The sequence below is a fragment of the Lynx canadensis genome, chromosome D4 (genome assembly GCF_007474595.2).
Source record: "Lynx canadensis isolate LIC74 chromosome D4, mLynCan4.pri.v2, whole genome shotgun sequence".
Lineage (NCBI taxonomy): Eukaryota > Metazoa > Chordata > Mammalia > Carnivora > Felidae > Lynx > Lynx canadensis.
This window is the reverse complement of record NC_044315.2, coordinates 90,693,625-90,707,343: the sequence shown is the minus strand read 5'-3', so window position 1 is coordinate 90,707,343 and position 13,719 is coordinate 90,693,625. Positions and strand designations below refer to the sequence as shown.

The following is a 13,719-nucleotide window of genomic DNA, read 5'->3' as shown; positions in this document are numbered from 1 at the left end:
TTCTTTGTCTGGTGTTTATTTCAACAGAGGCTCAGCACAGAAGCGTCCCCAGGATTTGGGTATTTTTTAGTGAAGGGTCGTGGAAAGTAATTTTTGGCCTGATGCCTGGAGAGCCCACTGGTTTTGCGGCTCAGAAAGATAACGCACAGACCATGCATCTTTTTATTAAGAATATCGACTTTCTCTGGAAACCATTTCCGTTCCAAATGGGACATTAAGCCTGTGGCCAAAATGTCTACTTCTGTGTGTTAATAATAAAAAGGTTTTAATGAAGAAACAACCAGTCATGGCGTTTCATTCCTTCCCACTCTGACGGGACCACGATTTTCGTAAAGGAGATAGCATCCGTGGAACGTAACCGTGGCCTCTGTCTAGAGCAAGTGCCTTCCGGATTTCCCATGATGAACGCGTCCTGCTCTCATACAGGAAGGGGGAGGTCTGTGTCTGAAACATATCGACTGGCACAGATAACTCTCCTCACTGAAGGCCTCATGAATCCTAGCAAACCTCAATCGATCGAGGACTGCAGAGAAATCAACGTGCACGCACTGTCATTGCTGCCCCACCCAGAAAATGCGTTATTCCCTGCCTGCTGGGTTTTTTCTTAACGTTTTACTGAACATTGGAAGTGAACACAAAGGGAGAAGTCCCACGGACACATCACCCCCTCCAACCGCGAGAGGCGCTGGCCAGGCCCGTTCCACTGATCTGGCCTCCCGGCCCTGCCCCTCTCGGTAGCCGCAGGATGTCCCCGGGGACTCCACGCCGGCCAGCATGCGTCAGGGACAGGGGGCTGTGTTCCTGCCCTTCTTCCCCGCACGGCCCCTGTCCTCCCTCCAGGCAGGGCATCCCACCCTCCTGATTTCCACCAAGGCGCTTTAGAACAGGAAACCCACTCCGGGATCTGTCTGGAGTGTGAAACGGCTGCCGAGAAAGACACGGGGGGCAGGGGAGGGGGGTGGGGGTTACCCAGGCCTTCCTCGTGTCAGGCCAAAACTTGGGTCCCAGGAAGCCCACGGTCCTGTTCCCTGATTACAGGTGAGTCCAGAATTCAGGATGCTGCGACTTTTTTAATGGAAAGTCAAGCCACTAACATCCTTCCCAGCTCAGAAGTAAAACGAGCACGTAGGACGTTACTGCCCCGTCCGCATGTTTTCCTAACGTAAAGAGCAAACATTTTCAGGGAAAGCAGTGAAGTCTGCACCTTCACGATTGGGCAAATTACGGGAGACGGGGGACAATGTGTCAGGTCATTGCTGCTGGTGTCAGGGGACCCCTGACCTCTCAATCGCAGATGGAGGGCCTGTTGACGTTGTAGCTGGGGTGGAAGTTGAAGCGGTCGTAGGAGGTGATGTAGTTGTCGGGACCCGTCACAACGCTCTTCTCCACGCAGACGTTGAAAGTATTGTTCCGGAACATCCCACCGGCCGCAAGTTGTCTGGAAAACTTGCCCGAATTTGGGTAAAATACTTTCTGGAAGTGGCAAGGGGACACAAGAATTAATGGGGTGTGCAGCCGGTCATCGGGCATTTCTGGAAGAAGAACAAGAATTTGTAAGAAAATGTCATCTCCGCTCCCAGGAAGCAGCGACGTCAGGGTGGGCAGAATGGCCCAGGCCGTCCCTGTTTACTTTTTTTTTTTTTTAAATAATTTTATTGATTTATTTTGAGAGACAGAGAGTACACGCTCAGGAGGCGAGGGAGTGGGAAAGAATCCCAAGCAGGCTCAGTGCTGAGCCCGACTCGAGGCTCCGTCCTATGAACCAGGAGATCGAGACCTGAGCCGAGATCAAGAGTCAAACGCGTCAGCGACTGAGCCACCCGGGAGCCCCCAGACCATCCCAATTTATAGGTGACGTCTGGGAACACTTACTAATAGCTCGTTACGCACGGACTGAAGGACCACCTACGGGCCACCTGGGCGTAGCACAGCCACTGCTGGCCCCAAGTCACCCCAGTTCTGCTCGGACCAACCGTGCCACCAGATACACATCTGGACCTCTCTGAATGTCAGTTTCCTCTTCTGCAGAGAAGAGACAAACTTGACACACGTGGGTTTCAGCCCTGAGTGCGTACGCGAATCCCCTGTAGAGCTGTAACACACTTCTGATGCCCATGCCCCACCAGTGCAGGGGTGCGGAAGGGGCACTGCCCTAGTGGGGTGAGGGTGCGGTGAGGACCACACCCAGACAAGCCCGAGCTCCCGTGTGCAGGCGCTAGGGTGGTGGGGATTAGTCCAACAGCACAGCATCATCGGGTGACCCTGGGGCGCCCGGGCCTGGGGCTCTGCCAGATGGCTCACCCTGGACAGGTGAGCTGTTCTTTAGCTAGCCTCCTGTCAAGATCGCTGGCTGTTGTGTCTCCTTGGCAGGAAGCGGGGACAAAGAGAAACGGCTTCCGTGCATGTTTTTAATAGACTGTCTTTTCTCAGGGCAGAGGCTGTGGGCTCCAGAGAAATTGAGTGTGGAGCGCGGAGTTCCCAGATAGCCATCACGGCCCCCCCGACCCAGGGCACAGACGGCCGCCCTGAGCGTCACTGTGCCACGTTTCTGACAGCTGAGCCGACGTCCACACATCCACACGTCACTGAAGTCCACGGCGTTCAGTTCATCAGCGTTCACTTTTCGTGTTGTACGCTTCAGCGGGATACCGTTCCAGTATCGCAGAGAACGGTTTCCTCGCGGTATCATTTTTCTTTTCAATTTTTTTCCAATGTTTATTTTGGAGAGAGAGGCAGAGCGTGAGTGGGGAAGGGGCAGAGAGAGAGGGAGACACAGGATCCGAAGCAGGCTCCAGGCTCCGAGCTGTGATCACAGCGCCGGACGCGGGGCTCGATCTCACAAACCACGAGACCGTGACCTGAGCCGAAGTCGACCCTCAACCGACTGAGCCACCCAGGCGCCCCAAATGTTTATTTATTTTTGAGAGAGAGAGAGAGACAGAGTGCGAGCAGGGTGGGGGCAGAGAGAGAGGGAGACACAGAATCCAAAGCAGGCTCCAGGCTCCCAGCTGTCAACACAGAGCCCGACGTGGGGCTCGAACCCATGAATCGGGAGGTCATGACCTGAGCCAAAGCCGAATACTTCACCGACTGAGCCACCCAGGCGCCCCTCTGGAAACTTCCTAGACAAATAATCTCCCAAGAGCTCTATCCCCCATGTAAAACACGTAAATAAGCGATATAACCAGACCTTTTAAAATGATGACTATTTTGAAGGAAAAAACCACACTGTCACCCCAAAATGGGTGCCCCTACCGTCCCGGGTATCCAGGGGACGCTTATGCTGGTGCATCCGACCCCTCACCTGGGCCCAGGAGGGACTTCAGGGGAGTTTTAGAAGGCAGTTCTAGACCTCCAAACTGTGAAGTCAACCTCAAAAAGGGGGTGGGGGGGTGCCCAAAAGTACACGGATCCCCAGATCCACCAATGTGCCTTGTCCCGTTGCAACCTGTGGTTTTTCGCCGGCACTGCCTCTTAAGGTCACGAGTTCATTAACATCAGGCATTATTACAAAAAGGAAGCAGACGATCCCTTATTTGCTTCCAAACTCACTGCCTGAAGGTGCCTGGTCGGTGGGGGGGGGGGGGGGTGTCTATGTAAGAGGAGCCAGCCTTTGGGGACGTCTTAAGCCAGTCTACGTGCGCCGTTTTCATCTTTAAATTTTTTTTTTTAACGTCTATTTATTTTTGAGACCGAGAGAGACAGAGCATGAACGGGGGAGGGGCAGAGAGAGAGGGAGACACAGAATCGGAAGCAGGCTCCAGGCTCCGAGCCATCAGCCCAGAGCCCGACGCGGGGCTCGAACTCACGGACCGCGAGATCGTGACCTGGCTGAAGTCGGACGCTTAACCGACTGCGCCACCCAGGCGCCCCCCGTTTTCATCTTTAAAACACTTCGTGGCCAAATTCACTTAGTTATTTCTACCCGGCCCTGTTTCAAAAAGATTTGAGGTGCCCCCTCCCCCTTTGTGATGTTGGAACTTTGGGCCACTCCGGACAGCCCCCCCCCCCCGATGTGTTGCCCTTTTGAGAAATCCAGGATTGCAGCCTCCTCCTCGGGATGCCCCCCGCCCCCCACATACACGTGCTTCCCGCTTACCGGCATCTCGTGCACGGTGGGGGCCCTGCTCCCGTAAGCTTGGTTACTGGTCCTGTACACGGAGACAGGCTCCTTGGTCCTGGCAGATGAGAAACACACTCTATTTTCCGTGCATTTATTCTAATTCTGCCCAAGCCACGGCCTTAAAACATCTGCTTGATGGAGCTCTGTCGGGAACGCCCCAGGCTGGCAATGCAGCCGTGAGCGTGGGCTCCCTCGGCCCGCAGGTTCACCCTCCCCGCCTCCTCGGCTCACCTCTGCCCGTACTCTCCCCCAAGGCAGGCCAAAGCCCTAAAGGCAACCCTCGCAGGGTCTTGGCACCTGCCGTCACTTCCTGGACAGGCAGGGAGGTCAGGAGCTGCGGCTCAGCCGCCACAACCCTGCTGGGGGTGGGGGGTGGGGGTTGGGGGTCGTCCACTCCGGAGCCTCTGAGAGAAAACACGCCTGCGGTCTCTGATGCTGACCCTGAGTTGAACTGAGTGGCTGGGTTCGGACTGTCTCATGCCTCCAGAGCTTGAGCGAGATACCACCTTTCTGCACCCCAGTTGTCTGTCCTGGGACAGGATAACAGCCCATCCACGGGATGGCAGGGGAGACTAGGTGAGGGAGGGCAGGGGGCTACCAACGTCCCAGGGTTAGCCATGAGCAGCTCAGGCGTGCCGGTGGCGGCGCCTCCCCGCCCGGAGAGGTAGGACTTATCCCCGCCACCCCGGCCCGTCCTGCACGACTGCAGGCCCCTCGCTTGTGCTTTCGGAGGACTTTCTCACCCATTTGGTGGCAACAGCTGGGCGCGGGGCCAGGCCGCGGACTCGTGTGTGCGGGCCTAGTGAGCGGAGCCGCCACCCAGCCCCAGCGCGTGCCCGGTGACCCCTGACTCCGTCCTCACCCGTAGCCCCGAAACCACTCCGGGTTGTTGAACCTGACCGGCAGATCCCCGTCTATGCGGTAGTAGTCGCTGGTTCTCTGCGGGGGCGCGGGGGCCGGGGCCTCCGGGGCCGGGGGCTCCGCGGCCTCCGCGCACTCTCGGGGGTTCGCGTCGGACATGAGCCTGACCTCCGCGGCGTCGGTGGGAGAGCTCGGGGGTCCGCGCGGCTTCCCGTTGCCAGGCGACGGCCCGGTCACCTGACTGGGCGGTCGGGCCTTAAAGGCGCCGCGCCCGCGGCCTTCCCAGCCGCTCCCCTACTGGCCGGGGGACCCCAGGTCTTGGCCTTCACCCGCAGAAGGCCTGCTTCCAGCTCCGCACGCCGCTTTACCGCGTGCCTGGGTGTCCCCGGCCCCGGACGTCGGGCCCCGTCCCCTCCGCCCCGTACCCGGCCTCTAAATGCAGACTCCAGATGCGCCTAATCTTATGGGAGTCCCCCTGGGAGAGCGACGGGTTGTGCTGGACTGGCCCGAGGTGAGGAGGGCCCCCACGGGGACGGCGGCTCGTGCGGGGTGCAGGGGGCGAGCTGGGGGGACAGGGCCGGGGGACGCGCTCCCCTACACCCCGCGCTCGCCCCGACACCGCCGGGCCGCTCCATCCTCCCGTGTCCGTGGCGTCCGGGCGGGCGGCGGGCCGAAGTCGGGCCCGGGGCTCACGCATCGCGGGCCTGCGCGGCCGGACCCGGGGCCGAGCAGCGGGGCGCGCAGAGGCACCTCCGGGCCGGCAGGCGGCGCTGCGGCCGGGGCGCTGGCGGCGGCGGCGGCGGAAGGAGCGCCGCTCCCAGAGCTCGTCCCTGCCCCGTCCGCCCTCCGCGCCATGGCGCCCGCCGCGTCCGTGTCCCGCCTGCTCGGCGCGGGTGAGCGTGCGCGGGGGCCGGGGGGCGCGGGCGGGGGGCTCCGGGGGGCGCGGAGCACAGGGCGCGGGCGGGATCCCTGGGGACGCGGCGGGACGGGTCTGGGCGGGAGGGCACGGGCAGGGGCGCGGGGTGCGGGCGGGGGGTGGGGACGGGGGGCGGCGCGACGCCTCCCAGGCCTGCGGGTCACGCAGCGCCCGCCGCGCGGGGACCCAGGCCCCCGCAGGGACAGCGGCCGGGCGCGCGCGCCACCAGCCTGCTCTCTCCCCAGGTGTCTGCGCCGGGCCGCTGCGGCCGCGTCTGCTCCAGAGCGCCACCCCGGGGCGGGCCCGGCCGAGCGGCAGGACCCTGGCCAGCGCTGCGACCCCCGCCGTCAGGGAGCCCGAAGGCAGCATCGGTAAGGTCGGCTCCTCTGCGGTAAGGTCGGCTCCTCTGCGAGCCTAGGGTGTTGAGGGGACCGCGCCTGGCCTCCCCCGTTTGGGGTTGGAATCGTCTGCCACGAGGAGTTCTGAGTGCCCTGCCATTAGGTGTGAAGGCCGGGAGGGGTGCGGACCCAGGAAAGAAGAAGGGGCAGCCTGCCTCCGTCTCCTGCCCCCGGCAGCCCCGTGTGCTGGGTGCACCCGCACGTGCACTTACAGTGGCCTGAGCTCGTGCCTCGCTGCCCTGCCCTGTCATCCGCTCTCATCTGAGGATGGGGCTAAGGCCACTGTCCTCCCCGGGTGGGGGGAGGGAGAGCGAATGGTGGCCCATGTGGCTTGGCCCTTTGGGAGGTGCTCTCTGGACCGCTGAGCCCTCCCTGGATGCCTGATCGGGACCTTCCTCTGGTGACTGGGAGGCACGCCCAGGACCGGCCTGGGCCCCTCCCCTTTCTGGGAATAGACTTGACCAGGGTTACCCAGGAGCAAAGCCAGGGTCAGAGCCTGGCTGCAGCCCCAATCTCCTGGAAAGGACCCCGTGGCCTCCGGCACTTTGGTCAGCTGGAATTACCGGCCCTCCCCCTCCCCGGCCACGTTGCCTCCCTTCCACGGTTGGGAGCAGGGGGGCCGCAAGCCACAGCACCCTCTCCTCCCCACCCCAGATCTCAACGACAGGATCCTCAACGAGCCCCTCAAGCACTCTGACTTCTTCAACGTCAAGGAGTTGTTTTCCGTGAGAAGCCTCTTCGATGCCCGGGTGCACCTGGGGCACAAAGCAGGCTGTCGGCACAGGTGACAGACACGGGGGCCCGGTGTGGTGGTGCCTGCGGGGCCCGGGGACCCTCCTGCCTTGGGATCCTTGGAGTCCAAGGCCCTTTTTGCACTGGCGCGTTTCGTCCTCTTCCAGACGGGGCCACTGAGCCCCGGGGAGGAGCAGGGGTTTATTCTCAGACTCCGCTTTGGCCCCCACGCTGGACTGTGTGCTCAGGGGCACAGGGTGGAGGCTGGCGAGGGAGGCAGCGGTGGCACATTCACACGTTCAGATGTGTGTGCGGCGTTCCTTCCGGTGGCATCCCCGCGTGATGGCGTGTGGGTGCGGGGAGACTTGCCCGAGGCTTGCTGTAGCCCAGGCCTGTCCTGGTCACCCCGAACCCCACCCCACCCCCACTGCCTCCCGGCCATCACTCGCCGGACAGGGGCTCCCACTGCCGTCGTGGTTGCGGGTTGCAGACTGCACCGTCCCCGGGGATGGTTGCCCCAGAGGGTCCTCCACGGAGGGCCCTGGCGGGTGGTGGGCATTCAGACCAGAAGGCGCCGAATTGGCCACGTGGACTTTGCTCACCCTTGCCTTTGTGGGGTCTCCGGCAGGTTTATGGAGCCGTACATTTTTGGGAGTCGCCTGGACCAGGACATCATTGACCTGGAACAGACAGCCGCGCACCTGCGGCTGGCGTTGAATTTCACAGCCCACGTGGCCTATCGCAAGGGCATCATCTTGTTTGTGGGCCGCAACAGGCAGTTCTCACACCTGATCGAGACCACGGCCCGGGACTGCGGCGAATACGCCCACACCCGCTACTTCAAGGGCGGCCTGCTGACCAACGCCCCGCTCCTCTTGGGACCCAAGGTCCGCCTGCCAGACCTCATCATCTTCCTGCACACGCTCAACAACGTCTTTGAGCCCCACGTGGCTGTGAGAGATGCAGCCAAGATGCAGATCCCCACCGTGGGCATCGTGGACACCAACTGCAACCCGTGTCTCATCACCTACCCCGTCCCCGGCAACGACGACTCTCCCCCGTCCGTCCACCTCTTCTGCAGGCTCTTCCAGACGATCATCAACCGGGCCAAGCAGAAGCGGAGGCATATGGAGGCCTTGTATCAGCTGCAGGGCCAGGAGGAGCCGGGGGCCCGGGGCGGGGGGCCGGCTGACCCGCCCTCCCTGGGAGCGTAGGACCTAGGTCATTCCTGGCGACGGGTCCTCTCCCTTGCCCGAGGAGAGCGGCAGCCACGCCTGTCCCTGAGCCAGCAGCCCCTTGCCTTCCCCGGCCGCGGTCCTTAGCGGGTCCTGTGGCTCTTGACCTCGACTTGACCTCTTGACCCTGCTGCTAGTAATGGCTCCTGGCAGCCGCCCCCCCCCCCCCCCCCCGCCCCGGGCTCCACTCGAGACCCGTGGGTCCCAGCGGGTGCACAGAGGGCCAGCAGCCAGCAGTCCGGAAAACACACTCGTCCTGGAGTCCGGAAAGCCTCGCACACACCCTAAATTCAGTCCCTTGTGTGGCGGGGAGGCCCTCCCACCGAGTCGCCCTTCATCGTCTCCCAGACTGTGCCGAGGTTGGGCTGCGTCCTCCACGGTTTCTGGGGCTGTTCTATAACCGGAGGCCGCAGGGCCAGCCACCCAGAGCATCCCATCCGGGAGGGGGCGGGCCGGGCAAAGCAGACAGCAGGATCCCAACGGAAATAAAGCTTTCACTTGGACGGATGCGGCTTTGGGGCCTGTGGGTTGCACAGTGCGGTTTATGTGCCTCTGCTCACCAGCGTGGCGTCCGTCAGACGGCCGTGGGCTCCACGGAGCTCACGGTACTCTCAAGCTTCACGTGGATGTGGGGGGTGGAGAGGGCTCAGCCCCTGGGGACCCGCCCATCAGTGAGGCCGCCCCACGGCGCACACGCTCTCCTGTGCATGGACACCTGCCCGCCTGTGCTAGCCCGCGTCGCGCAGAAGCACACGGGGACAACAAGAGGGGGCCCGGTGTCCACCCGGCCTCTTCCAGGGTCGGGGCAGGGGTGCGTGGTGGAGGTCCCTGCTGTTTTCCGTTTTCCACGCTTCGTGATTTACAAGGTGCAGGGAACGGGGCGCCCACTTGCCCACCTGAAGTACGAAAATGCAATTTATGGGAAGGTAAGTGCAGGGGTCCCCCCTGGGCTTTCACCAGCAAGTACTTCCTGCTGAGTTCTGACAGAAGTGCTTGGCCCCCCCATCCCTTGGAGCTCCAGAGAGGCCAGCTGTGGGGACCCAAGACCCTCGAACATGAGCACCATATAGAACTATGCGGTGAACAGGGCCTTCCTGGGGCCCGTGTGGGGCCTGCCAGTGGCACAGAGCCCATGCCAGCCTCCAGAAGCAGGCCACGGGGGGGTGGGGTGCAGCTTGGGTCGGCGCAGGACGGTGAGAGACACGGGAGGCAGCCCTGGCCCCTTTTCTGTCCCGGGTTTAGGGGCTGAATGGAGGGCACTGGTCGCCACCCCGCGTGCCACAGGAACTGCGCCGACGGCCTGCCTGGCCTTGCCATCCTCTGTCCCCTGAGGGTCCCCTGGAACCTGTACAGTGAGGACCAACAGGGCTACCAGGAGTTGGGTTTTTGTTTTTGGTTTTTTGGACTGTTTATTTTTGGGGGAGAGCACGAGCAGAGGAGGGGCAGAGAGAGAGGGAGGGGGCAGAGGGTCCGAAGCAGGTTCCACGCTGCCAGCACAGAGGCCGACCTGGGGCTCGAACCCACAAACCACGAGATCATGACCCGAGCCGAAGTTGGACGCTCAACCGACTGAGCCACCCAGGCGCCCCCTGGGGTAACAGGAGTTATGACTGGCCACCGCTATGCTCCCCGTACTGGGAGTGCTGGGGGGTACAGGGCAGGCAGGGTGCCCCCTCCTGAGTGGATGCCTCAGGGGACACGCAGACCCAAATCATCAGGGCACCTTCAGGGCAACGAGAACCCAAAGAAAAGGCTCGGGCTTCTAGGACAGCAGGGGTGGGGGATTGAGGGCCACTTCTAAACTGACATAAAGGTGACCCTGGCAGGAGGGCACCTCCACATTTGCCACCCTGGAGACGAACCCCAAGAGAGCCCAGGAGCGGCCAAGGAGACAGTGAGTGTACTTGAGGCCGAGAGAGCTGGGGGACCGGCTCCTGAGTCAGGAGAGGAGGGGTCGCGCCCAGCCCTTCCCCCCTGCCGCTGCGGTGGCTGACATGCCCACCGGACCTGACACGGGGCCGTGCCCCGACCAGCGGGGGTCTCGAGGGAGCTGACCACGGGGACCAGAGCAAAGGCCTGGGAGAGCCGGGCTCAGGGTGGGTTTGGGACCAAGCTGAGGGTAAGTGCCATGCCACCAGTGAGGGCCAGGAGCTCGGGGTGAGTGTGGGTACGGAGGGGGTTCCACAACCAGGCCCGGAGGCGGCCACGGAAGGCCACCTGCCCAGAAGCCAACCAGGTGACTCCCCATGGTCCCGCCCACGGCTTGCGCCTTGAGGGGGCATAGTCCCCACCCAAGGAGTCTGGGCTCCTCCCTACCCCCACCCCCACCGTCCAGCCCCAGCCTTGGCCAGGGGGGAGTCACCTTTCACCTGTTTGTAAGATTAGCGAAGCCACTTCAGGACGTGGACAGGATTATTTTTACACTGTATTTTGAACTGTACCTCCTTTGTCCAAAACCTAGCCCAGTTGTGAAAATGATCCAGCCCTGCCCCTGGATGAGACCCAGAGGGTGTGCACGGCCAGTGCAGACACCCTGAGGCAGCTGGGGGACCCAGGACCGTGCTCTCTCCTATGTCCCCGTCTCCCTGTGCACCTCCCAAAGGAACGCCACCACCCAAGAGGCCCGGGACCTGCCGCTCAGAAAGGGTGAGCACGGCCCCCGCGCAGCACAGCGGCTCCCCGCCCCCTCCTGGCACCTTTTTGAGCCTCAGGTGTCTCGTGGGAACCCTGGGTGTCAGGAGGACCACCCCACTTGGGGTCGTGTCCCACTGTTGGGACAAGTCCCCCACCCTGTGCCCGGCCCGCGGAGGGGGTTGCCTGGGGCTGCCGTGCTTCCTCTCTGCCTCCAGCCTGGGTGTCCCGTGCCTGGGGCAAAGCTGCTCTCGCCCTCGATTGCATGTGGGGGACCCATCCTGGGGGTGGCCAGGGAGGGGTCCCCAACCCCCTCAGATGTCTGTAAGGTGCTGGCTGGGCTTCGTTCACTCAACAAGTGGGCACGGAGCCCCTTCTAGACGCTTCGCATACCCCAGACCAGACTCTACCCTCCTGGGCTTCCGTTCTCGTCCAGAAGTCAGCCAGTAACCCTAGACATCATAGCAGGTACGGTAGATGTGATGCCCTCACGGCCTCCTCTAGATACGGATGCGTCCTTCCTTATTCTGACGAGGACGGCGGACCCCAGGACCAACTGAAAAAGTGAGCGGACTTGGGAGCCGATGGGAGGACCCCCGTCTCCAAGGTGGGGGACATCTAGGGCGGGGGCGGGGCGCCGGGCAGAGCCACGGCTCCCACACGAGCTGTGATTCCTGCTGGAGGGCCGAGGGGCGGGGGCCTCTCCTGCAGGAGGAAAGGAGTCAGACAGCCGTGGCTGGGGTCCTGGGCCCTGGGGAGCAGAAGAGAGGCCGGGGGCTGAGGTTGGCCCCTGAGAGAGTGGGTCCCCCGGACAGCCCACCCCAGCCCCTCCTGCCCGGCCCCGACCCGGGGTCCCAGGACGGAGGTGTGGGGGCCACCTGCTCACCCATCGACCTCACGCGTCAGTCCCCTGAGTCCAGCTGCCCGGACTGAGCACAGTGTTCCTGAGAATAGTGTCCGTGGGGAGAGGGGACCCCCGGCGCCTCGGAGGCAGTACGGCCACCATGGGTGCAGGAGCCGGGGACGAGGGGCCATGAGAGCCCACGCAGGCTGGGCGGGAGGACGCTGCCTGTTCCCTCCTCCTCACACACTTACGCAGCACCTACTGTGTGCGGCCAGGGCAGGGACAGAGCAGACACGGCAGCCCTCGCCGTCCTGGAGTTTACGCCCCCGGACAGACAGGGGAGGGGCAGGCCTCCCTGGGGAAGGCAGGGGTGCCCACACCATCGATGGAGGGCTCCTTCCCGTGGGGACGGCCAGGCCCCCGCCTCCTGACCGGACCTGCCCCTGCCTGGACGGCCAGTGGCAGGGGAGGGGTGCTCAGGTGGGCCTGGCCTCTGGATGGGGGACCCCCAGGGGCGCCGCAGGGGGCCGTGCGGAAGGAAAGGCCGGGCCGCTGACTCTGCTGCCTGCCCCCCCCACCTCCCTCCAGTGCCATCTCCTCCATTCTGGGCACCTGGCTGGACCAGTACTCAGAGGACTTCTGTCAGCCCCAGACTGGTCTGTGTCCCATCTGAAAGCAGCAGGGGGTGAAGGCAGAACGTTGAAGACGGCCGGGCAGGGCTGTGATGCGTCCGGGCCGGCTGCCGGTCGCTGTCTTTGCAGAGCAAACTCAGGAGATCGGCAGGAAGCTGGTCAGCGGGGACGCCTACTCCCTCTTCTCGACTGAGGGGCAGGTGCATGAAACCACCAGCGTGGGCCAGTGTGGCTCAGGACGAGTGCGGCCACCGAGGGCTTTCCAGATCCAGGGACTGGAGATGGCCAGGAAAGTCGTCCTGTCCAGATGCCACCCAGGCCGCCCCCAAAGCCCTCGTTCTCCAGACTCGGCCTGAGGAGCCGGAGTCCACGGAGGCCGAGCTGAGGGCCGGAAGGCTGGCGGTGGACGCATATGGGTGTGTGGGGCCGGGCGCTGCTGGGCCAGGCAGAGAGGAGCCCCCAGAGGCTGGTGTGGGACCAGGAGCTAAGACCGGCCTCAGAGCACCCAGTGGGGGACCGCGGTCCGGAAGAGGTCCAGGTGTGGGTTCCTGGGCAAGAGCTTCTGGAAAAGGCAGCAGGATAGTCCTTTCTTCGGAAACGCCTGTCCGGAAGGCAGGCGTGTTGATCTCCTCTTGCGTCATCTCTGGAGCGAGCGGCGGTCCCGGCCCCGGATCCTCTCGGATCTGAAGATGGAGATTCAGCTGCAGAAGCAGCAACGGAACTGAAGCCGCATCCAGAGCCGGCGGCATTTCCATCGAGAGCAGGAGTCCCTCCTCCAGACCAGGAGCCACCTGCACCCAGCGGCGCCCGCCTTCTGCTGCGGCCCCAGGAGAACCCAAGCCAGGGCCCCACCCACTGGGAACGTAGACCCGACCTCTGCGCTCCATCTTGCAGAAGACCTGGAGCCAGCTGGGCACCCAGCAGCCCTGCAGGGAGAGCCTGCCCCTGCCCCCCTCCGTCCCTGCCCCTGCACGATCCTGGAGCCAGCTGGGCACCCAGCAGCCCTGCAGGGAGAGCCTGCCCCTGCCCCCCTCCGTCCCTGCCCCTGCACGATCCTGGAGCCAGCTGGGCACCCAGCAGCCCTGCAGGGAGAGCCTGCCCCTGCCCCCCTCCGTCCCTGCCCCTGCACGATCCTGGAGCCAGCTGGGCACCCAGCAGCCCTCAGGGGAGCTCCAGCTGTAGAACTACCCCTGCTACACAATGCCTGATACACATTTTCAGCCCGATGCCCCACCAAACACTCCTTCCTCTCCCCTGTTATGGTTTCTGTTTTGTGTTTGTTTTGTCTATTTTTGTCTTCTGCTGTTTTCTACTTTAGACTTTAAATAAAATCACTTCTTTTAAATT

At 63.1% G+C, this 13,719-nt stretch overlaps 2 protein-coding genes and 1 long non-coding RNA gene across 3 annotated transcripts; 2 read left to right on the top strand and 1 right to left on the bottom strand.

The window, feature by feature from the left end:
- Positions 1-5,388, bottom strand: CD4H9orf116 (chromosome D4 C9orf116 homolog). The gene is made up of 3 exons (XM_030293826.1): positions 4,986-5,388; positions 4,100-4,178; positions 1-1,473 (listed from the first exon to the last, which is right to left on the bottom strand). Exons 1-3 carry the CDS (start codon positions 5,141-5,143, stop codon positions 1,285-1,287), a joined length of 426 nt encoding a protein of 141 aa, XP_030149686.1. The 5' UTR covers positions 5,144-5,388; the 3' UTR covers positions 1-1,284.
- Positions 5,389-5,828: 440 nt separating this feature from the next.
- On the top strand, positions 5,829-8,773 carry MRPS2 (mitochondrial ribosomal protein S2). Its single transcript, XM_030293825.1, has 4 exons — positions 5,829-5,877; positions 6,146-6,271; positions 6,953-7,082; positions 7,659-8,773. The coding sequence occupies exons 1-4, from the start codon at positions 5,838-5,840 to the stop codon at positions 8,242-8,244; spliced, it is 882 nt and encodes a 293-aa protein (XP_030149685.1). The 5' UTR covers positions 5,829-5,837; the 3' UTR covers positions 8,245-8,773.
- A 236-nt stretch (positions 8,774-9,009) lies between these two features.
- LOC115499683 lies at positions 9,010-13,333 on the top strand. Its single transcript, XR_003964238.1, has 4 exons — positions 9,010-9,191; positions 10,727-10,911; positions 11,365-11,460; positions 12,329-13,333. It is a non-coding gene; the product is annotated as an uncharacterized LOC115499683 (long non-coding RNA).
- The last annotated feature ends 386 nt before the right edge of the window (positions 13,334-13,719 follow it).